At 44.7% G+C, this 24,548-nt stretch overlaps 1 protein-coding gene across 2 annotated transcripts in view; it reads left to right on the top strand.

The window, feature by feature from the left end:
* Positions 1-626: 626 nt before the first annotated feature.
* LOC144595697 (multimerin-1-like) overlaps positions 627-24,548 on the top strand; it is a 62,779-nt gene continuing 38,857 nt past the window's right edge. The window contains exons 1-3 of one of the 2 annotated variants that reach the window (XM_078403244.1): positions 627-653; positions 8,303-8,559; positions 15,234-15,353. In XM_078403244.1, coding sequence (XP_078259370.1) covers positions 15,280-15,353 — 74 coding nt within the window. In that variant the 5' untranslated portion in view covers positions 627-653; positions 8,303-8,559; positions 15,234-15,279. Of the gene's footprint in view, positions 654-8,155; positions 8,560-15,233; positions 15,354-24,548 lie in introns of those variants that run through there. The other variant, XM_078403237.1, reaches the window with a different exon arrangement.

Below are 24,548 nucleotides of genomic sequence, written 5' to 3'. Positions count from 1 at the left end.
ATATGGAAAAGGAATGCAAATAGGGTTGAACCATTGGTCCATGGCCTGGCTCAGCAACTCAAAAGCCCAGGAACAAAGGAGAGTGCAAAATGTGGTTGTCACCCCTCCAGTCCATCACAAGTACTGACCTAACCCAGATAGAAATGATCTTCCTCAAAAAGGCAGCCAGCATCATCAAGGACCCACACCACCTTGGCCACGCTCTCATTTCACTCGTGCCATCAGGAAGAAGGTACAGGAGTCTGTAAACCTGGACCACCAGGTTCAAGAACAGCTCTTCCCTAACAACTATCAGGCTTTTGACCTCTCCAAGCTCTAGCGAAACTATGAAGTGTGAACTGTCTTGGTTGCACTCAGGAGCTTGGGCTTTTTGCAATAATATTGTTTTTTTAAACTTTATTCAGTTGTTCAGTTTATTGTGTTATCTATGAGTACTGTGTTTACAGACCTGTTGTGTTTATTTCAGAGATACAGCAGGGAGACAGACCCTGTGGGCCATGGAGTCCTCGCCTACCATCCGTCACCCCGAACCTAGTTCTACATTATCCACGTTCGCATCCTACACACAAGGAGCAATTTACACAGTTAACCCACAATTGTGCACGAATGTGGGAGGAAACCGGAGAAAAGCCACGCAGTCACATGGAGAACAGGTAAACAGGTTTCGTCTTGTACTCGCTGGAATTTAGAAGACTGAGGGGGGAACTTATAGAAACTTACAAAATTCTTAAGGGGTTGGACAGGCTAGATGCAGGAAGATTGTTCCCGATGTTGGGGAAGTCCAGAACAAGGGGTCACAGTTTAAGGATAAGGGGGAAGTCTTTTAGGACCGAGATGAGAAAGCTTTTTTTCACACAGAGAGTGGTGAATCTGTGGAATTCTCTGCTACCGAAGGTAGTTGAGGCCAGTTCATTGGCTATATTTAAGAGGGAGTTAGATGTGGCCCTTGTGGCTAAAGGGATCAGGGGGTATGGAGAGAAGGCAGGTACGGGATACTGATTTGGATGATTAGCCATGATCATATTGAATGGCGGTGCAGGCTCGAAGGGACGAATGGCCTACTCCTGCACCTATTTTCTATGTTTCTATGTTTCTAACTCCACTCAGCCAGTACCCAAGGTCAGGATCAAACCCAAGTCTCTGGCGCTGTGAGGCAGCAGCTCTACTGCTGCCCCACTGTGCCATTATGCAAGTAAGAGTTTCATTGTTCTGTTTTTGATACATAGGACAATTAAACACTCTTGACTCTTGACTCTTGAACCAAACTGAATAGATTTTGTCTGTTCTCACTAATTCTTATGTAGGGCCAAAATATATTTAATATCTTAATTAAATACCCTTAATTAACCCTCTGCAGTTTGCATACAGGGCCATTAGATCGGTGGATGACGCAGTCAACCTAGGCCTGCACCTCTTCTTCTGCTTCTTGCGTTTGAGGCAGCAGACGTTATGTAACGCTCTCCAGGCGCTGTAGCCAGTGCAATGTGCTGTTGTCGAGGGCCGTGAGGTCTACCCCTCCACCAGGGGGACGGAGGACAGCGCAGTCGAAAATGACGTGCTGCGCTGTTTGCTGGTCTGTTCCACACAAGCAGGCTGCTGATGAACGCAGCCCACAACGATGCATGTTGGCTTTGAACCGGCCGACCCCTGTGCGGAGCCGGTTCAGGGCGGCCCACTCTTTGCGGGGCATGTCCGAGTCGGGTGGGGCTGTGGTGTTCGGTTCGACAGTGAATTGAGGAGGTTGCGAAGTCTGTTCCCAGCTGGTTATCCATGCTCCTAGTATGTTGAAACCGGAGCCGCAGAGGGTCGCTGTGTGACGGGAGAAAGGGTGACGAGATGACAGGCGTTGAGGTCCCAGTTGCAGTGAACCCATGGCGAGATGGTGCAAAGGATGTTTGCCGTCCGATGGGGCCTTGCACACCAGCCTATGAGTGAAGAACTCTGCAAAGCTTGGCGGGTGCAATACCTGCGAGCACCGGCAGGAGATCCGTTGGAGTAGGGCATTGACAGCCAGTGATGATCTGCATGGTGTCGTTGAGGGTGGCGTCTAGCTTGCTAGTATGAGCACTCCGGCACCACTCTGGGGCGGCGTACTCAGCGGCCCTGTACACGAGTGCAAGAGCACTGGTTCGGAGAGTAGGCCTGCACTTCATCCTCCAGCACCTAGGCCGCAAGGGCACCCTGCCAGGATTCTGTTTGTGGACTTTAGCTCTGCATTGTGCAGGGTCGTGTCAAGCTCCTCAAGTTTGTGGATGACACAACCCTGATTGGACTGATCCAGGATGGGGAGGAATCTGCCTACAGACGGGAAGTGACATCCTGGTGCCATCGCACCAACCTGGAGCTCAATGCTCTTAAGACGGTGGAACTAAATGTAGACTTTCAAAGAGCTCCCCCTCCCTTCCCCCCACTCACCATCAACACCACAGTCACATCTGTGGAGCCATTTAAGTTCCTTGGAATCATCAACTCCAGGGACCTTAAATGGGGGGCCACCATCGACTCCACAGTCAAAAAGGCCCAACAGAGGATGTACTTCCTGCGGCAACTGAGGAAACACAATCTGCCACAGGCAATGATGGTCCAATTCTATACTGCTATCATTGAGTCCGTCCTCACCTTCTCCATCATGGTCTGGTTTGGCTCAGCCACCAAGCACGACATCCGGAGGCTGCAATGGATCGTTCGATCAGCTGAGAAGGTTGTTGGCTGCAACCTTCCCCCCATTGATGAACTGTACACTGCAAGGGCCAGGAAGCGTGCGGGCAAGATCATCTCTGACCACTCTCACCCTGGCCACAAAACCTTCGAAGCACTTCCCTCTGAAAGGCGACTCTGGACTGTCAAAGCAGCCACAGCCAGACATAAAAACAGCTTTTTTTCCACGAGTGATAGTTCTACTCAATAACTAAAGTCTGTAGTCTCTTTTTTGCTCTGGTTTATTTTCACCCACATGTTTAGACCGTAGTGTTGTATCCTTATTGTTTTGATGTGTTTATGCTTTATTCTTAATTGTTTACTGTATGTTTGCGTTGTTATTTGTGAGCGGAGCACCAAGGCACATTCCTTGTATATGCACATACTTGGCCAATAAACATTCATTCATTCATTCATTCATTCATTCATTCATTCATTCATTCATGCATTCATTCATTCATATTTAATATGAGAAGAAAATTATTCCCATAAAGGAGAGATCATGTGATAATGGGTGAGACCTGCCTTGAATAAGCCAATTGCAAAGTTCAGTAGAGGTTTCTGAAAAGATTATAAGTAATTTCCTTTTCATTAATATTGTCTGCATGGTCTTGCTTCGGATAACTCATCCATTACATCCCACATCTTATTTCACTCCAATTTGTCACCTGATCTGGGGGTTGCCTGACAGTAATCAGTCCATAGGTAGCAAGTTTAAACCATCTGTCTTCAAACACTGCTTCAGTGGACATCTGCTCAGTCCGTGAACTCTGAACATTCATCAGGCTGGAGATTAATTACAAAACCTTTTAGCCGTGGCAATGCTAGCAGCACAGACCAGAGTAAATCTCCGCTGGTCAATGCAAGCAGTGCCGCCAACATATATTATCCCAAGATCTGCTCAATTCATCCAAAGGTGCTCCTATAGACTTCCAAAGCACACCTGTGAGCCCAGAGTATTTGGATTCAGGGCAAAATTTACAATGGTTAGGAACTATCCTGTTTACCTAAACTGACTTGAGCAACATGATACTCAGGAGATATGTTTTTAAAAGGCTTTGCCTTCAGTAGCAGCAGGTAGCTGGACAGAATGGGTTGGCGAGGGAGCAGGGAACACTCCATGGTGTTAATGATTTTTAGACTTTAAGCTTTAAAGATTCAGGGCGGAAACAGGTCCTTTGGCCCACGAGTCCGCGCCGACCAGCGATCATCCCGTACGCCAGCACTATCTTACATACATGGGGCAATTTACTATTCTAGCAATGCCTGTATCTGTAAAATCTGTACATCTGTACAAATCTGTACATCTTTGGAATGTGGGAGGGAACCGTAGCATCCGGATAAAATCCATGTGGTCACAGAGAGAAGGTACAAACTCCATGCAGACAGGATCCATAGTCAGGATCAAATCCCGGTCTCTAGCGATGTAAGGCTGCAACTCCACTGCTGCTCCACCGTGTCACCCTATCATGGAACCTAAAAGGTGTGGGGAAGATCCAATTATAGGTAAAAGGACACAAAGTGCCAGAGTAACTCTGCAGGTCAAACAGCATCTGTGGAGAACTTGGATAGATGACGTTTCAGGGTTGGGACCTGACCCAAAATGTCACCTCTCCAGGTTCTCCAGAGATGCTGTCTGACCCCTTGAGTTGCTCTGGCACTTTGTGTCCTTTGGTGTAAACTAGCATCTGCGGTTCCTTGTTTCTACATTTTATCCAATTATAAGTCAAACACTTTGCTCTTCTGTGGCCTGTGAATGGTTGGAAAACAACAAAAAAGTGTTTTCTCAACTGAGATCTGTCAGTGCAATCTTATGCCTAGAAGCTCCATTGCAACTTAAATAATCTAATTGTGGACACAAATGAAGAGGAACCAGTTGCCGATGCATCAGACACTTTGCCATGCTGGTCTCCAGCCTAAGCTGATTACTGGAAGAAATGGATGCAAGATTACACTTAAGGTTCCCCTGAGGCAGAGATGGACATTGGTTCACCTTTTCTCCTTCAAAACATACAAAAGTACAAGGCTGTGGATGAACAGTTTCCTCATAGTTTTCACAGTTTAGTTTAGTTTAGGTATACAGCATGGAAACTGGCTCTTTGGCTCACCGAGTCTGTACCGACCAATGATCACACATTCACACTGGTTCCACGTTATCCCCAGTTTTGCATCCGACACACTAGGGGTAATTTACAGAAGCCAATTAACCTACAAATCCTTACGTCTTTGTAACTTGGGACGAAACTTAGCATGTGGAGAAAACCCATATGGGAGAATGGACAAAATCCATACAGACAGCACCCGTAGTCATGATCAAACCGGGTCTCTGGCACTGTGAGGAAGCTGCTCTACCATTGTGCCACTGTGCAATTTTTCCAGTAATTCTCTTCAGCCTTTTTTAATTTCACCAAGTAAGAATCAAGAGTGTATAAACATATGCACCAGAATGGAACAATGAAATTCTTTCTTTTAGCAGCAGCAGCACAATGGGTTGTAAATATTGTAGTCAATAGATCATATAATAAACAAACTAGAAAAGTATAATGTACAACATATAAGTATATTGAGTATAAGAATCAGAAAGTCATAGTGCAACTTTTTAGGATTTTATTTAGCTGCATTTGGGCTATTGCATACAGTTCTAGTCACCCCATTACAGGAAAGATGTGGAGGCTTTGAATGGTTCAATGGTACTTTATTGTCACCTAGGTATAGTGAAATACTTTTTTTGCATGCAGTTCAGTTATAATATTACTATACAATAGGCACAATCATACTTAAGTGCAAGAGTAACTTATCGAATAGTGAAATGCCTGGTTAGAATGGATGTGGAGAGGATGTTTCCACTAATGTGAGAGTCTAGGACCAGAGGCCATAACCTCAGAATAAAAGGACATACCTTTAGAAAGGAGATAGGAAGGAATTTCTTTAGTCGGAGGGTGGTGAATCTGTAGAATTCACTGCCACAGACGGTTGTGGAGGCCAAGTCATTGGGTATTTTTTAGGCAGTGATTGGAAGATTCTTGATTAGTAAGAGTGTCAGGGGTTATGGGGAGAAGGCAGGAGAATGCCTTGGAGAGGGAAAGGTAGATCAGCCATGGTTGAATGGCGGAGCAGACTTGATGAGCTGAATGGCCTACTTCTGCTCCTATGACTTATGAAGTTATGAAAGGCTACAACCCATCTACTTCGTGGAAAGATTGAGGCAATTTGATATGTCAACAAATACTCTCTTTAGACTTTAGACTAGAGATACAGTGTGAAAAACAGGCCTATCTGCCCACCGAGTCCACGCTGACCAGCGATCATCCCACATACTAGCACTATCCTACACATTTGGATCAATCTACAATTTTTACCAAAGCCAATTAACCTACAAACCTGCAGTCCATTAGAATGTGCGAGGAAACCGGTGCACATGGAGAAAACCCAGGATTTCACAGGTAGAATGTACAAATTCCGTACAGACAGCACCCACAGTCAGTATCAAACCCAGGCTTCTGGCGCTGTAAGGCAGCAAGTCTACTGCTGAACCACTGTGCCAACCCTATTTTTATTTTCTCTGAAAATAAAGACATTTGGAAAATAAAGACTCTTGACCTTCTTCACATATACGGAAGAGAGCATATTAACTGGTTGCACTATGGCCTTGTTTAGCAACTTAAAGGCCCAGGACTGAAGGAGATTACAGAGAATGATAGACACTGCCAAAGACCCTGATGAGGGTCTTTGATGATATTACCTCAGCATGGCAGGTAGTATCATCACAGACCCACACAACCCTGGCCACGCTCTCATTTCATTCTTACCACTGGGAAGATGATACAGGAGTCTGAAAACTGAGACCACCAGGTTCAAGAATAGGTTCTTCTCAACAACCATCAGGCTCTTGAACACTACACAACACAGCGGCACGGTGACGCAGCAGTAGAGTTGCTGCCTTATAATGCCAGAGACCCAGGCTCGATCCTGACTAAGGGGGCTCGTCTGTACAGAGTTTGTACATTCTCCCCGTCACCTTTCACTGGGAAGCCCCGGTTTCCTTCCACACTCCAAAGACAGTACAGGTTTGCAGGCTAATTGGCTTAGTATATTGGTAAATTGCCCCTTGAGTAGGCAGGATAGTGCTAGTGTGCAAAGATCGCTGGTCGGCACGGACTTGGTGGGCTGAAGGGCCTGTTTCCGCACTGTATCTCTAAACTAAATGAAACTAGCCTCAGCGATGAACAATGGACTGTCTTTGATAGTAAACGTATAAGATTATTAAGGGGTTGGACACGTTAGAGGCAGGAAACATGTTCCCAATGTTGGGGGAGTCCAGAACAAGGGGCCACAGTTTAAGAATAAGGGGTAGGCCATTTAGAACGGAGATGAGGAAAATCTTTTTCAGTCAGAGAGTTGTGAATCTGTGGAATTCTCTGCCTCAGAAGGCAGTGGAGGACAATTCTCTGAATGCATTCAAGAGAGAGTTAGATAGAGCTCTTAAGGATAGCGGAGTCAGGGAGTATGGGGAGAAGGCAGGAACGGGGTACTGATTGAGAATGATCAGCCATGATCACATTGAATGGCGGTGCTGACTCGAAGGGCCGAATGGCCTCCTCCTGCACCTATTGTCTATTGTCTATTGGTTGCACTAAGGACTTCAGGGATTTTTGCACCCGTTTTAGGTTATTAATTTATTGACATTTTGTTTATTATATATTATCTCCATCTATTTTGTCTGCAGGCTTGTTGAGCTGCCACAATTAAGAATATCATAGTTCGGTTGTCAGGACATAAGACAATTAAACTCTTGACTTTTAAGCACGAGAGGCTTTGCAGAGCTTTTGGATAGGCATGTGTACCATGCAGGAATGGAGGGATATGGATCACATGCTGGCAAAGATTAGTTTAACGTGGCCTTGTGCTTGTTGAGTGCATCGTGGGCTGAAGGGCCTGTTCCTCTGCTGTACTGTCCCGTGATCTATGATTAAATATCTTTGCCTTTGACTGCTGAAGCAACAACACAAAATCATTGGCGGCACAGTGGCGTTGTGGTAGGTTTGCAGTCTTACAGTTCCCTCGACCCAGGTTCGATCCTGGCTACAGGTGCTGTCTCTGTGTGTTCTCCCTGTGACCGCGTGAGTTTTCTTTGGGTGCTCCGGTTTCCTCCCACATTCCAAAGACTTACATGTTCGTAGGTTAATTGGCTTCTGTAAATTGTCAGTAAGTTGTGCAGGATAGAACTAGTGCGAACAGGTGATCGCTGGTCAGTATGCACTCGGTGGACTGTTTCCATGCCGTATCTCTAAACACTAAAACTAAACAAAATTCATTCCCCTTTGCAAAATCCATTTCAGTCGACTTCACGGAAACTGCAACAAGCTTCTCTCTTGACCAACTTCCTGGGAAGGGCCGGCCCGGCTTCCTGCCGTCACGTCCAACATGCAAATGCCGTTTCCTTGCTGAGAAGACTTAAAGCTGGCAGAGGAATTATCTTATTGTGTGAGTGGAGGCAAGTTACCACTGCACAATGTTGGGTGTCACAAAGGGAAGGAGGGTGATCTCCATCTCGGTCGGAACGAGAAGCCTGGTTATTCTGGGGTTAATTTCCACCCTTTCGAAGGTTTGCTGCGTGGTTCCCGATTCGAGTTCCAGAGTGAAGTGGGCAGCCGAGAATGGGAGCAGCGTCTTCACAACAGATCGAGGAGGGAACCTTCAGACGGGGGCTTCACCGTCTGCTGGTCTGCCTGCTGCTAACAGATCCCTGAGGCAGGCTCTCGATGTAGCGGGAGGAGCGAATAAAGACAACACCAGGCAGAAGTACCCATCCTACAGGAAGATTGGAGGCAGCAAAGTCAGCTTTGAAACGGCCAGGGGAAAGTAAGTACAACTGAAAGTTTACTTTACAATAATCTTGTCTTTATTCTGATAGAGTGATACAGCACGGAGACAAGTCCTTCAGCCCAATGGAGTCTTTGCTGACTGTTAACCATCCATTTACGCTGACCTTTTAGATTAGTTTAGAAATACAGCATGGAAACAGGCCCTTCGGCCCACCGAGCCCTTGCTGACCAACGATCACCCCTACCCTATTCTATCAGGATCGAACCCGGGTCTCTGGCGCTGTAAGGCAGCAACTCTACCACTGCACCACTGTGCTGCCCTCTCAACATAACTCATCACAATAGTGTCACCGTCTCTATCTCTATATGCTTATCTATCTGATTCATAAAGTCATTTGACTGCATATCCGAGCATTCCATCTCTCTCTCTCTCTCTCTCTCTCTCTCTCTCTCTCTCTCTCTCTCTCTCTCTCTCTCTCTCTCTCTCTCTCTCTCTCTCTCTCTCTCTCTCTCTCTCTCTCTCTCTCTCTCTCTCTCTCTCTCTCTCTCTCTCTCTCTCTCTCTCTCTCTCTCTCTCTCTCTCTCTCTCTCTCTCTCTCTCTCTCTCTCTCTCCCTCTCTCTCTCTCTCTCTCTCTCTCTCTCTCTCTCTCTCTCTCTCTCTCTCTCTCTCTCTCTCTCTCTCTCTCTCTCTCTCTCTCTCTCTCTCTCTCTCTCTCTCTCTCTCTCTCTCTCTCTCTCCCTCTCTCCCTCTCTCTCTATATCTATCTCTCTATCTATCTATCTCTATCTATCTCTATCTATCTCTATCTATCTATCTCTCTCTCTCTATATATAGTATCCAGCGGCTGAGATAATTGAGGCTGGGTAAAAAGCTTGAAGATTGAATATAATCATATGTATATAATCATATATATATATATATATATATACACACACACACACACATATATATATATATATATATATAGATAGATATAGACATAGATATATATATATATATATATATATATATGATTATATTCAATCTTCAAGCATTTTCCCCAGCCTCAATTATCTCAGCTCTGGATACTAAAGGAATTAATACCTTTGGGAATCAGCCAGGGATGTTTATTTAGGCTGAGTCGTGAATGCCAGAAATGAGTGCTTTTTCTTATTTTTCTATATTTACTTGTGGGATGGTTGTCGCTGGCAATGATATCATTTGGTTCCCACCCTAGTTGTCCCTGAATTGGAGGCTGTTTGGATTCCGTTGTATTGATGGTTCTGGTTTCACACCAGCTACTGGAAAGCAATTTATTTTCCTGCAAATCACCGATGAACAGATGGTTGTATTCTTAAAACTATTTTGTCGTTTCATGATCACCTTTACTGAAAGTAGTTTCCCCTTTAATTAAAGATTCTGACTTAAGAAAATAGAACATTAAATTGCACATGTGGCAAGGTGGCAGAGTCGCTGCCTAACAGCGCCGGAGACCCGGGTTCAATCCTCACTACGGGTGCTGTCTGTACGGAGTTTGTACGTTTTCCCCGTGACCGCGTGGGTTTTCTCCGGCTGCTCCTGTTTCCTCCCACATGCCAAAGAAAAGGCATACGGGTTTGTAGGTTAATTGGCTTCAGTAAAGATTATAAATTGTCCCTAGTGTGTAGGATCGTGCTAGTGTATGGGGATCACTTCTCAATGTGGACTCCGTGGGCCAAAGTGCTTGTTTCCGCACTGCATCTCAAAACAAAACTGATTGAAAACAGTACAGCACAGGAACACCTGATGAGGTAAAAGCCTGACGCTAATAGCCCATCGATTTATGTGCGACCCGATATACAATCACTGGATTATTCTCTGCAGATGCCTTCCTTTTTGTTAGTACCATTAAATGATCCAGTCATTAGTTCTTAAAAGGACCATTACCTGAAACTACAGGAACCAGCTAAGTTTTTGTATCAAATAGATTTGGCTGCATAAAGACTTCTACAAAATGGAGTGATCCTCTAGCCCTCCCTCCCTGTTGCAGGTGAATACTTTCCTCTACCCTGATGGGTGAACATAGAAAAGTACAGCACATGTGTAGGCTCTTCGGCCCTCAATGCCCGTACCGATTATGATGCCAAGACCAACTCTTCTCTGTCTTCACGTAAACCATATCCTTCCATTCCCTGCGTAACCACGTGCCTATCCAAAAGTCTCTTAAATGCCACTGTGTTATCTGCCTTCTCCACCATTCCCAGCGGGTGGGAACTGCTTTACATCCTCGTCGTCCAACCTGGGTAGTTCTACAGAACTGGCAACATTTGCAGCAAAGCGTCAACTACGGCACTCTGAAGCACCAAGTGCCACTTTTGATTGTTCTAGTTGACATACGAAAGAAGAAGACCATCCCCAGCAGTATGTTCCATGCACTTGCCACACACCGTGAAAAAATACTTGCCCCACACATCTCCTTGAAACTTTGCCACAGGGCGGCACAGTGACACAGCAGTGTAGTTGCTGCCTTACAACAGCAGAGACACTGGTTCGATCCTGACCATGGGTGCTGTCTGCAAGGAGTTTGTACGTTGTCCCTGTGACCGCGTGGGTTTTCTCCGGGAGCTCCGGTACCTCCCACACTTCAAGGACCTACCGGTTTGTAGATTAATTGGCTTCGCTAAAATTGTAAAGTTGTCCCTAGTGCGCAGGTTAGTGCAAGTGTACGGGGTGATAACTGGTTGATGTGGACTCGGTGGGCCGAAGGGCCTGTTTCTGTGTTGTATCTCTAAAGTCGAAATTCTATAGTCACTCTCACCTTAAAACTATGCCCTCTAGTATTTGATATTTCCATCTGGAGAAAATGTTTCTGATTGTCTACCCAATCTATGCTTCATCGTGACTTATTGAATGACTACAATTTAAATTTCTCAGCTGTCATGTTGGACTCCTCGGTACACGTGAAAATAACAAACCAAACTAAACCAGACCAAACCAAGTAAAACTAAGCTAAATTAAACCAAGCTAAACTAAACTAAACTAAACTAAACCAGACCAGACTAAACAAACCAAACCAAACTAAACCAAATTTACATTGTGCACATTTACAAAGAGCATTTTCATCATATGTGCGTTTGGAGTTCAATGATGTGAGTGTCTGTATCTGTCACGGATAATTCAATACGTGTTGTGTGGTTTGGAACTGATGTTGATTCCTTGAACAAGTTGCACTGGGACACCAAGACTGACGACAACGATGATGGAATGGTGAACAATGGTGAACAATTACTGGCAGTGTTTCAACTGGGTACGTTTTTCCACAGTGACACACCCTTCTCTCCTGAGAACGTGATGATCAGCTCAACAATAGACCTTCATCACCACTCCTTCTCTTGACTCATTTGACTCTGTCAGGACTTGTATGGTTTTAGTGAATCTATATCATAACAATTCAAAGCACAGTTTAATCTCCTGATGTGAAATTTCCAAAACCTGACACACAACAATGGATGCAGACTTTGCAGAGCATTCTATAAATATCTCTACCCTTGTGTTCCTGCCTCCCTGAAACAAAGGCTAATTCTTTGTTAGATTATTCTTCCAGTAGTATTCATTTGATTTTGGAGTCTCCCAAAATCTCCTATTTTTTATATTTCAAAAATATAGTTTATTTATAGTAAAAAATATATTAACAATGGAAAACAATGCAAAGCCCTTCATAGTCTTTGTGTTGGTCTGCACATTCAGTGTTGTTGGTTTTATACATAGTTGTGCAAAACACAATACTTTGTACATGTGGCCTCTGGCATGATACCACCTTCTGATGTTTGAGGAGACCCCCTCGACTCAGACCCTCAAGGTCCACCTTAGACTACCAAGACTCAGACCGTCAGTCACACCATTGCACGGCACCTTGTAGAGTGAAAAATCTGAACTTACCTTGCAGCTGCCCGTGCATACAAAATGTAGTGGTCCTTCTTCAAAAAGCCTTTGCATTGGCTGCACCAAGCTTCAGCGAGTCCCTCAGCACATTAGTAAACTCTTGGATTCCCTTCCCAACACTTTCCTCTTTGAAGATGTGTCTTAGTGTGTATCTTGAAGAGCAAGCTTCTGATTATCAACCCTTATATCCCACCATTAGGCACAGCACCCCATTTTGTGTGTAGGAAAGAACTGCAGACGTTGGTTTATACTGAAAATAGACACATAGTGCTGGAAAAGGAACAGACGACACTTTGGGTCGAGATTCTACTTCGGACTGAAGATGGGTTCCGACCTGAAACGTCACCCATCCTTTTCCTCCAGAGTTACTGCCTGACCCCCTAAGTTACTACAGCACTTTGTGTCTATCTTCACTACATTTTGTGTGATCGAGTACTAGCAAGGTAAGTTAAGATTTTTCACTGTACAAGGTGCTGTGCAATGGACTGGTTACCAAAAGCAAGACAAATTTTTACTTGCTTCTCTCGTCATTCCTCTCTTTGACTTTCATTGTCCCTAGTGGTGAACCATTTAGAACCATTGGACCTATTCCCCAAAAATAGTTTGCGTTCCACTTGCCATGTAGTTGAAAACATAGTCATTGAGTCATACAGCATGGAAAACAGGCCCTTCGGCCCAACATTCCTATGCCAACCAACATGCCCCTTCTATGCTAGACCCATCTGCCTGCATTTGGCCCATATACCTCTAAACCTTTTCTATCCATGTACCTGCCCAAATGTTTCTTAAACGTTGTGAATGTACCTGCTTCAACTACCTCCTCCATGGCACATTGATTCCTCACTTACTGAAGTGATTCAGCGTTAAATATCAGCGTAGTCACTTGGAATCATGGTGTCGGACTTTTTTACACTGGAGGGTCCTGACCTGAAACGTCACCTATCCATGTTATCCAGAGGTGCTCCCTGACCTGCTGAGTTACTCCAGCACTCTGTGAAACTTCACCTATCCATGTTCTACAGAGGTGCTACCTGACCTGCTGAGTTACTCCAGCATTTTGGGTCTTGAAGGTTATCGGTCTTTGTCACGTTATTTAGGGGATTTTCCTGCAAGCTAATTGGCTACAACTTTTGTCTATCCCACATTAGCTACACACATAATCGGGTGAACTGGATGCCGAAACAATTGGTGTTTCTGAAAAGTCAGATAGTGGATTATTGGAAAAAGAAGGAAGTGCAGATGTTGCCTTATACCAAAGATATTCACAAAGTGCTGGAGTAACACAAGGGGTCAAGCAGCATCTCTGGAGACTCCGAATGGAGTTTGTACATTCTACCCGTGACCTCATGGGTTTTCCCTTCCGGTTTCCTCCCACACTCCAAAGATGTACAGGTTTGTAGGTTAATTTGGCTTTGGTTAAAAAATTTGTAAATCGTCCCTGGTCTGTCGGATAGTGCTCGTGCAAGGAGATCTCTGGTCGACGCGGACACGGTGGGCCGATGGGCCTATTTCCGCGCTGTATCTCTAACGCAAAAAAAGGATGGTTGACAATTGGGGTTGGGACCCTTCTTCAGACTGAAAGTAGAGGGTGGAGTGGGGGTTGAAGAGCTGGAGGTGAGAAAAGATCAGGACCAGTCATGGCCGGCCACAAATGACCTCAGGCAGGGTGGTGCCTGGTAAGTCTGTTGTTGGCTATAGGGAAGGTGTAATCACAAGAGAAACAATGTGGAGAACTGTGGAAAACGACCGGGGTGGAGGAAGGGGCAAAGGGAGAGGGGAATGTAAGTAAAAGTTACTTAAAATGAGAGAATTCAATGTTCATACCGCTGGGTTGTAAGTTACCCAAGCAAAATCTGAGGTGCTGTTCCCGCAGTTTGCTCATGTGGCCTCCCTCTGGCGTGTGCTGTTACTCCAACCTGGCTTGTGCTGTCAGATGCTGCCATCTGCTGGTTTACAGTTGCATGAGCAATTGGGAAAAGTTAAACTCACCACCAATGGACTCTGAAATGTCAAACAAATCAAGAGTCAAGTGTTTACTTGTCATATGCAACAGGAACAGAACACTAAATTATTACCTGCTGCAGCTTCTTGCATGCTCATAAAAGCAACAACACAACAAATAAATAAACAATAGTATAATAAATTATCAGTTGTACAGGGCAATCAGACTATAATGTAGTGCAGCCCTGATGTTAATCGTCAAGAGTCAAGAGTGTTTTATTGTCATATGTCCCAGATAGAGCAATGAAATTCTTACTTGCAGCAGCACAACAGAACAATGTAATACAGGTGCTCCTCAGCTTCTGATGGGGTTCCCTTCCGAGAAACCCTTCGGAAACCGAAAGTATTGTAAGTCGAAATGCATTGAAAACGCGCGATCACGTGTCTGGAAGCGAGCAGTGGCTCACTACAGGTCGCTGCCATTTGAAACCATCACAAAGTCGAACTATCGCTAGTCGAACCATTGTTACCTGGGGAGTACCTGTAAATGATAAAATAAGTTCAGTGTACAAAATATGTAAATAAACACAGTCACACACAAAAACAAACAATAATAGTGCAAACAAACTCCAGCACTTTGTGTCTATCTGATTGGCATAGCTTTGTGTTTTGGAACTCGTGATGGTTCTCTTTACAATTAATCTGTTCCTTATCGTTTCCTAAGGGCTGATACCATGACACCCATCACCACGTCTATTGAGAACCTTGCCTTTCTTGGATAATTGGAATTGTGGAACATACAGGAGGGCCACAGAATTTATTGCATCCAAGTTGAAAGTAATGTCTTCCGCCTTGTTTTTTTTTACAGAAACTGGTGCGCATATGTCCACACAAGACTCTCCCCTATAGTGACAATGGAGAACGTGCAGACTCACATATTGCTACCAACAAGGTCATGTTTCTTGAACACGGGAAAATGCCAGACCAGGTATCACTATTTGTTCATACAGTGTTGCGTTCATTGGTATTGCCGTTGGTTTATTATTTGGTATTGGTTTATTATTGTTACCTGTAATGCGAAACAGGCACTCCCCGACTTACGTAATAGGCAACTTACATAAACTTGCACTTAACTAAGCAATTCTCTACGCCCACAGCTTTCTTACGGAGTTGTGCGTCTCGGTTGTCTGGGTAGCAATGTGCTGCTGCTGTCCGTCGCATGTGGCCATTTCCACAAGCCAGTCAACTGTTCTTATGGATGTTCCAATGTGCTCTCCAACTCGGTGCTCCCCCGTGGTCTCCGCTTCGGAGCACCCACCTGGTCTCTGTGACGGAGCTCACCCGTGGTCTCCGCTTCGGAGCACTCACCTGGTCCCTGTGACGGAGCTCACCCGTGGTCTCCACTTCGGAGCACCCACCTGGTCTCTGTGACGGAGCTCACCCGTGGTCTCCGCTTCGGAGCACCCACCTGGTCTCTGTGACGGAGCTCACCCGTGGTCTCCGCTTCGGAGCACTCACCTGGTCCCTGTGACGGAGCTCACCCGTGGTCTCCACTTCGGAGCACCCACCTGGTGTCTGTGACGGAGCTCACCCGTGGTCTCCGCTTCGGAGCACTCACCTGGTCCCTGTGACGGAGCTCACCCATGGTCTCCACTTCGGAGCACCCACCTGGTCTCTGTGACGGAGCTCACCCGTGGTCTCTGAGTTGGAGCTCCCCTCTGGTCACTGCATCTGTACAGTGAAAAACTTTATTTTCCGTGCTGTACAGGCAAAGCATACCATACATGAGCACATCACGTAGTGAAAAAAGATAAAATAAATGAGCTGCAGTAGAGAGAAAACAGAACTTTTTCTGTAGCTCTGTAGTTAAAGTTATAGTTACAGTGTGGATTAAAAAGCTGCAACAAGATAGAGTGGAAATTCATTGATGAGAGGTCAATTCAAGAGTCTGAGCACAATGGGGGTAGAAGCTGGTAGTAAAGCTTTCAAGCTTTTGTATCCTTGCCCGATGGGAGAGGGGAGAAGAGAGAATGACAAGGGTATGAATGATGCTTGATTATGTTGGCTGTTTTCCTAAATCAGTGTGAAGTGTAGATGGAGTCGGAAGGGGGGGGGGGAAGGGGGCCGTGAGGATATGGGGCGTCAAGCCAGTTTGCATGATGGATGAGGCTACGTCCACAATTTTCTGCAATTTCTTGTGGTCTTTGGCAGAGCATTTGCTGTAACAAACTGTGATGCATCCAGAAAGGATGTTTTCTATGGTGCACCGGTACTAATTGGTAAGGAGTCACTTACATCGGTGAAACCAAACGCAGGCTCGGCGATCGTTTCCCTCAACACCTTCGCTCAGTCTGCCTTAACCAACCTGATCTCCCGGTGGCTGAGCACTTCAACTCCCCCTCCCACTCCCAGTCTGGGCCTCCTCCAGTGCCATAGTGAGGCCCACCGGAAATTGGAGGAACAGCACCTCATATTCCGCTTGGGCAAAGAAGATGTGATTTTAGACTTTAGACATACAGCGCGGAAACAGGCTCTCCGGCCCAACAGGGCTCTTCCAACACATTGACCCAGCCACGGTAAGAAGCAAAATTATATTGAAGATAGACACAAAATGCTGGAGTAACTTAGCGGGACAGGCAGCATCTCTGGGGAGAAGGAATGGGTGATGTTTCGGGTTGAGATCCTACATCAGGAATGAGAGTCAACTTGAAGACAGGTTGTGGGCGGCATTGTGGTGCACAGCAGAGTCATTGTCTTACAGCACCAGAGACACAGGTTCAATCCTGGCTACGGGTGCTGTCGGCATGGAGTTTCAGTTCTCCCTGTGACCATGTGGTTTTCCCCTGGGTGCTCCAGTTTCCTGCCACATTCCAAAGATATACAGGTTTGTAGGTTAATTGGCTTCTGTAATAGTGTGCATGATAGAACCAGTGTACAGGTGATTGTGGTCGGCGCAGACACAATGGGCCGAAGGGCCTGTTTCCAGGCTGTATCCTTAAAGTAAACTAAACTAAGGTATGCATTAGTCATTAGTTTATTGTCACGTGTACCGAGGTACAGTGAAAAGCTTTTGTTGCATGCTAACCAGTTAGCAGAAAGCCAATACATGATTACCATCGAGCCATCTGCTGTGTACAGATAGTTGATAAAAGGTATATTGTGCATAACATTAAATCCAAGATAAAGCCAGTAAAGTCCAATCAATGATAATCCAAGGGCCTCCAAAGAGCTAGTTTGTAGCTCAGGATTGCTCTACTGTTGTTGATAGGATGGTAGTACATTCTTATGATCTGCACCGTGAAGGGAGTGAACATTAACTATTTTCAGTAGTTTTAATTGACCCATCATGTAAAACCAGGTGATAATATTATACTTGGGCATTATGAATTAAGGAACTGCAGATGCGTTCTTCTTTCTGACTGAAGAAGGTCCCGACCAAAACATTGTTTGTCCATCCCCCCCCCCAGATGTTGCTGGACCCACTGAGTTTCTCCAGCACTTTGTGTTTTGCATGATGAATTACTCCTCATGTCATATCATATCATATATATACAGCGCGGAAACAGGCCTTTTCGGCCCACCAAGTCCGCGCCGCCCAGCGATCCCCGCACATTAACACTATCCTACACCCACTAGGGACAATTTTTACATTTATCCAGCCAATTAACCTACATACCTGTACGTCTTTGGAGTGTGGGAGGAAACCGAAGATCTCGGAGAATGAGTGGTGGAATCTTGGGTGAGTTAATGGGAATGTAGGGGAGTGTGTCATGGGATCAGTGTGAATGGATGCCCAATGGGTGGTGTAGACTCAATGGGCTAAGGACCTGTTTCCATGCTGGTTCCCTCACTGGCTTCTAAGGACACTTGAGGCAAGTCCAGTCACAGCATTTAAAAGATTTAAATTTAAATTTAAATTTAGTTTAGTTTAGTGATTCAGCGCGGAAACAGGCACTTCGGCCCACCGAGACCACACCGACCAGCAATCCCCACACATTAACACACAATAGGGACAATTTTACACATGCACCAAGCCAATTAACCTACATACCTGTACGTCTTTGGAGTGTGGGAGGAAACCGAAGATCTTGGAGAAAACCCACCTGGTCATATGGAGAATGTACAAACTCTGTACCGACAGCACCCATATTCGGGATCGAAACCGGGTCTCCCGGCTGTAAGTGCTGTAAGGCAGCAATTCTACTGCTGTGCTACAGTGCGCCCTAATTTGGATACATACATGGATAGGAGATGTTTAGAGGTATATGGGCAAATGCAATTAGTGCAGATAGCATCTTAATCGGCATGGATGACTTGAGCCCAAGGGCCTGTTTCCATGCTGTATGACTCTATGATTCTATGAAAACTTGATTCCAAATTTTGTTTGAAATGTCAAAGCACATTTTGAGCATGCAGCAGAGGATAAATCACCACCCCTTGTCTTCTTTCAATGGCAGCAGCTAACTACTCAGATTTAAAGCAATTTATAGCCACTCTGGGTGTACATATTCAATGTGAAGTAATATATATGTGTTATTATTCATCTTAACACCCAAAACAATACGATGACTCAGTGTCACTTAGTTGTAAGTGAAGAGAAACTGTTTCCACTGGCAGATAGAGAGTGAAATTGGATAAAGAATGAAAGCAGGAAAAATAAGGGCATTTAGTTTGTAGTTTTTCAGATAGAGCCTGGAAACAGGCCCTTCGGCCCACTGAGTCCGTGCCGACCAACTATTCACCTGTACAATAGTTCTATCCTACACGCTAGGGACAATTTACAGAAGCCAATCAACGTACAAACCTGTACACCTTTGGAATGTGGAGCTCCTGGAGAAAGCCCATGTGGTCACAAACTCCATACAGGCAGCTGTAGTCAGGATCGAACCCGGGTCTCTGGCGCTGAAAGGTGGTTAGTCTACCGCTGCACCACCGCGCCGCTCTTTTCTGCTCTGGTGTATGTTAATGAGGGGAATAGACAGTGTGAATACACAATCTTTATCCCATGGTAGGGGAATCAAGAACTAGAGACCATAGGTTTAAGGTGAGGAGGAAAAGATTTATTGGAAACTGAGTGAAACATTTTTCATTCAGAGGGTGGTTGGTACATGGAACGAACTGCCAGAGGAAGTAGTTGAGACAGGTACAATAACAACATTTAAAAGCCATTTGGACAGGTCCGTGGATAGAAAGGTTTAGAGAGATAGGGGTCAAATGCGGGTATATGGGACTAGTTTAGATTGGGCTTGTCGAACGGCATGGACAAGTTGGGCTGAAGGGCTTTTTTCATGGTGTATTACTGTCTGATCTGAAAGGATATGAAAGCATGTGTAAGCAGCTCTCTCACATTTTGAAGAGGCCACATTGCGAGTATTGTGTGCAGTTCTGGTCGCCCCATTATAGAAAGGATATGAAGGCTTGGAGATGGTGGAGAGAAGGTTTACTAGAACACTGCCTGGATTAGAGGGTTTCAGCCACAGGGAGAGGTTGGATTTGTGTTTTCTCTGGAAAGTCGGAAGTGGAGGAGAGACTTTACTTTAGACTTTAAACTTTACAAGTGCAGCGTGGGAACAGGCCCTTCGGCCCACTGAGTCTGTGGTGACCAGCGATCACCCATACACTGACATTATCCTACACACTAGGGACGATTTACAATTTACAGAAGCTAATTAACCTTCAAACCTGCACCACTTTGAAGTGTGGAAGGAAACTGGAGCACCCGGAGTGAACGACTTTTTCTCTCTGAGTCTTTGGCCTTTTGAAGGAAGTCATGTTTACAATCTATCACGAACAATAGTCCTGAGGAAAAGGAATAGATGGGTGTCTATTGCCTTTGTGACTATGCCTCATCAGAGGGTTGCTATAGTGAAGGGAAGAGAGGAGAAATCATCCGGAAAATCTAGGAGTCGGCTTGTTCTTGTCAACACCATTCAACATACAGTACATCCTCAACAACACTGACATTTTCTTTCTGGCAAAAATTATACATTCAGCTTTCCGATGATTGCAATTGCAATCAAATCCATTCACCTTGAAAGAGGAACAAGTGCCAAGGCAGTCCTTTGAGGCAGAAAGAAGCTAAAATAAAACAAAAGTAAAATCTGATTTGCGATGAAATGAAATCTATTTTTTCTATTTTTTCTGCAGGAAATGAGCACAGATATAATTAAATGTCTAGTGGGCAGATGCACATTTACCCAGCCTATCTCCACATCTGGTGCTGTGTCTGCATCTGTTAATCTTTACACTGAATAGAATCTCATAAATGTTTTATTACCTCAAATCTCCTCTTTTAGTATATATCATGGCTTGTTTGGAACCCTCCTGATAATGTAAGAAGGATAATTTCCTTTAATAATGTAAAATGCCTTAATTCATAAGACCAAAAGACATAGGAGCAGAATTAGACAATTCAGCCCATTGAGTTTAGTTTAGTTTAGTTTATTGTCACGTATACCGAGCTACAATGAAAAGCTTTTGTTGTATGCTAACCAGTCAGTGGAAAGACTGTACATGATTATAATCGAGCCATCTCACCTGTTCAGCACTGCCTTCAATCACTGACCATTACCTCACCTTCTTTTTCCTTTTCTCTTCGGTTACTTATTTATCTATTCATTTTCTTTTATGTTTTAGTAAACCTTGTAAAGCGTCTTTGAGTGTTTAGAAAAGCGCTATATAAATGTAATGCATTATTATTATTATTATTATCTACAGTATACAGATACTGTATATGATAAAGGTAATAACATTCAATGCAAGATAAAGTCCAGTAAAGTCGAAGAGTCTCCAATGAAGTAGATAATAGTTCAGGACTGCTCTCTAGTTGTTGATAGGATGATTCAGTTTCATGGCTGATCTATCTTTCCCTCTCAACCCTATTCTCCTGCCTTCTCCCCATAACCTTTGACATCCATACTAATCAAGAACCTTTCAATCTCCACGCCTGCTCAACCTCTCCCTAGAGCTTAGACCCTGGAGTCCTGGCAACATCCTTGTATATCTTTTCTGCACCCTTTCCAGTTCAACAACATCTTTCCTGTAACAGGGTGAACAAAACTAAACACAATACTCCAACAGTTTTCTCACCAATGTCTTGCATTGATCCATATTCCTTAATTCCTTGCACATCCATTTGCCTACCCAACTTAAATGCCACTATAGTATCTGCCTCCACCACCACTCTGGCAGTGCATTTCAGCCACCCACCACCCTGGTGTAAAATACTTGCCGCGCACATCTCCTTTCAACTTTGCTCCTCTCAAATTTAAACCCTTCCTTTGGATAGTTTTCTGTATGCTCCAAATGTGCCAGCATTTCTGCGATCAACAATAGATACATGAAGATTACTTTAACCTCGAATAATGGCCCATATCCCTTTTCACCCACATCCCTCCCTCCTTACATTTCTCTCCTTCATTCCTCTCTGTATCTGACACCCTTTTCCCTCCTTTTCAACTCCAGCCTTTGTCACTTACTCCACTCATCTGCCATCCAATCACCCCCATATACCACCTGCCAGGGAAGGTAGTTGTGGCAAGCAAAATAACAACATTTAAAAGGAATTTGGACAGGGTCATGCACAGGAGAGGTTTGTAGGGATATGGGCCAAAAGCTGGGCAGGTGGGACGAGCGTAGATTGGGCATGCTTGGCCAAAGGATCTGTTTCCGTGCTGTATGATTCTATGATGGGATGAATCAGGGATAATATATGCCTGACTCCAGTTTTTACACCATGTTGTTGTGGGCAGCAGTAGATTTATTGCCTTACAGCGCCAGAGATCCGGGTAAGATCCAGACTGCGGTTGCTGTCTGTACGGAGTTTGTACATTCTCCCATAGGTTTTCTCCGTGTGCTCCAGTTACCTCCCACACTCCAAAGACATGCAGGTTAGCAGGTTAATTGGCTTCTGTAAATGGTCCCTAGTGTGTAGGATAGAACTAGTGTATGAGTGATTGTTGGTCAGTGTGAACTCGGTGGGCTGAAGGGCCCATTTCCATGCTGTATCTCTAAACTAAACTAGTTTAGTTTAGATTAGTTTAGTTTATTGTCATGTGTACTGAGGTACAGTGATTAGCTTTTGTTGCGTGCTAACCAGTTAGCAGAAAGACAATACATGATTACAATCAAACCATCTGCAGTGTACAGTATAAAGACCGTAATGTTTAGTGCAAGGTAAAGTCCAGTAAAGTCCAATTAAAGATAGACCATGGATCTCAAATGAGGTAGATTGTAGCTCAGGACTGCTCTCTGCTTACTAAACGTAACTAATCTAAACTTGTAAGTGCTTCGCCTTACTATCTCCCTATTGACATTGCGTCTAGTATCAGGGGTCATTGAATGATTCCTGGACTCATCACAATCTTCTGTGCATGTGCTGGCTTGTTTTAGCGCCATTTTATTCTGCTTGAGGCAGATGTCTCCCACACCTGCTCTGTGTCACTATATCATCCAAGAGCCCACATTAAGCTTTCATTAGTCTGACTCTATTTCCACAATCTGCCTGCTGTTGCACCGTTAATGCCGCGTGAACCTGATATTAATTCACAAGCCAACTGTTGGTAATCAAGATTAAATGAGCACCAACTACCATAACATGGAGGAATGTGATGCAATCCAGAAAATAACTTTGTGCAATGGTTCAATGGTTCTTTATTGTCAGGTCCGCACAGCACAGTGAAATTATTTTGCACAACCTCAAATGCACAGTGGCCATACATTGCCGCCGTTTACAATGGAAAAAGTCCAAAGTCCAAGTCCGGTCCACATGTTAAAAGTACTGGAGTACCCCAAATCTGGGTAAGCCCAGGTAAGCCCCAGCTGCTGCAGACCCGTGACCCAACGCCCCTCTCCTCGCCTGACCCCTTTGTGTCCCGGGCGCGCCTCCTGCAGTCGACCTTGAAGGCGCTGGAGGTAATATACTGGTCCCTCCTCTACTGCCCACTCCACGCATCTGTCATCGCCAGCGGCTCTCTCCTCGACCCCCCCAAAGACTGTTCCTTGTTCCCGGTGTTAACAAGGTTTGTTTCTGGATCACATCATAAATCCTGTTATCGCAGGATTCAATTTCCATTGCTCATGGTAGCAGGGAAGGATGTGAGCCCGAATAAAAATTGTTATTGATGGTTCGCGAGTTATGAATGGTTTAGACAAAAGAACACAAAGTGCTGGAGAAATTCAGCAGGTTAGGCAGCATCTCTGGAGAACATGAATAGGTGATGTTTCCAGCCTAAAGAAGGGTCCCGACCCGTAACATCTCCTATCCGCGTTCTCCACAGATGCTGTCTGACCCGCTGAGTTACTTCAGCACTTTGTGTACTTTTGTGTAAACCAACATCTGCAGTTCCTTGTTTCTGCACCATGAATGGTTTCGGTTAATTATTGTCACGTGTACCGAGGTACAGTGAAAAACAATCACAACAGATAATACTATACATAAATACAATCAAATCAAACTCATGTGCAATAAGTAAAGCAAAAGGGAAGATACAGAGTGCAGAATATAGTTCTCAGCATTGCAGCATAAGAATTCTAGAGACAAATGGGATGGAAGTGAATCAGACACTACCATAGTTTATGGAAGGACTGTTTAAAATCCTGAAGACAAAAGGGAAGAAGCTGCTTCTGGATCTATAGAAGATTTACCTTTGATCACTTGTGCTAAACATGAGCAAGAGTTTCAGTACTTTCTGTACACAGGTCTCGATACCTGGTTCATTTGAAACCTTCCTCCAGGTGCTCCTACATGCCACATCAACACTAGTCCCACCTGCCTGCCTTTGGCTCATATCCCTTTATATCCATGTGCTTGTCTAAATATATCTTAAACATTGTGATAGTACCTGCCTCAACTATCTCCTCCAGTAGCTCGTTCCATACATCCACCACCCTTTGTGTGAAAATTACCCCTCAGGTTCCTATTAAATCTTTCCCCCCTCACCTTAAACCTATGTCTGGTTCTTGATTCCCCTACCCTGGGCAAAAGATTTTATGCGTCTACCTGATCTATTCCTCTCATGATTTTGTACACCTCTTTATGGTCAACCCTCATCCTCCTGCGCACCACGGTAGGCTGCTCTGGAAGGATAGATCCCATGCGATCAAGGTTTCAAGGTTACTTTGTTGTCACATGTACCAATTAAGGTACAGTGAAATTCAATTTATCATACAGCCATACTAAAAA

This window comes from Rhinoraja longicauda, chromosome 1 (assembly GCF_053455715.1).
Source record: "Rhinoraja longicauda isolate Sanriku21f chromosome 1, sRhiLon1.1, whole genome shotgun sequence".
Lineage (NCBI taxonomy): Eukaryota > Metazoa > Chordata > Chondrichthyes > Rajiformes > Arhynchobatidae > Rhinoraja > Rhinoraja longicauda.
This window is presented reverse-complemented; position numbering and strand designations above follow the sequence as displayed.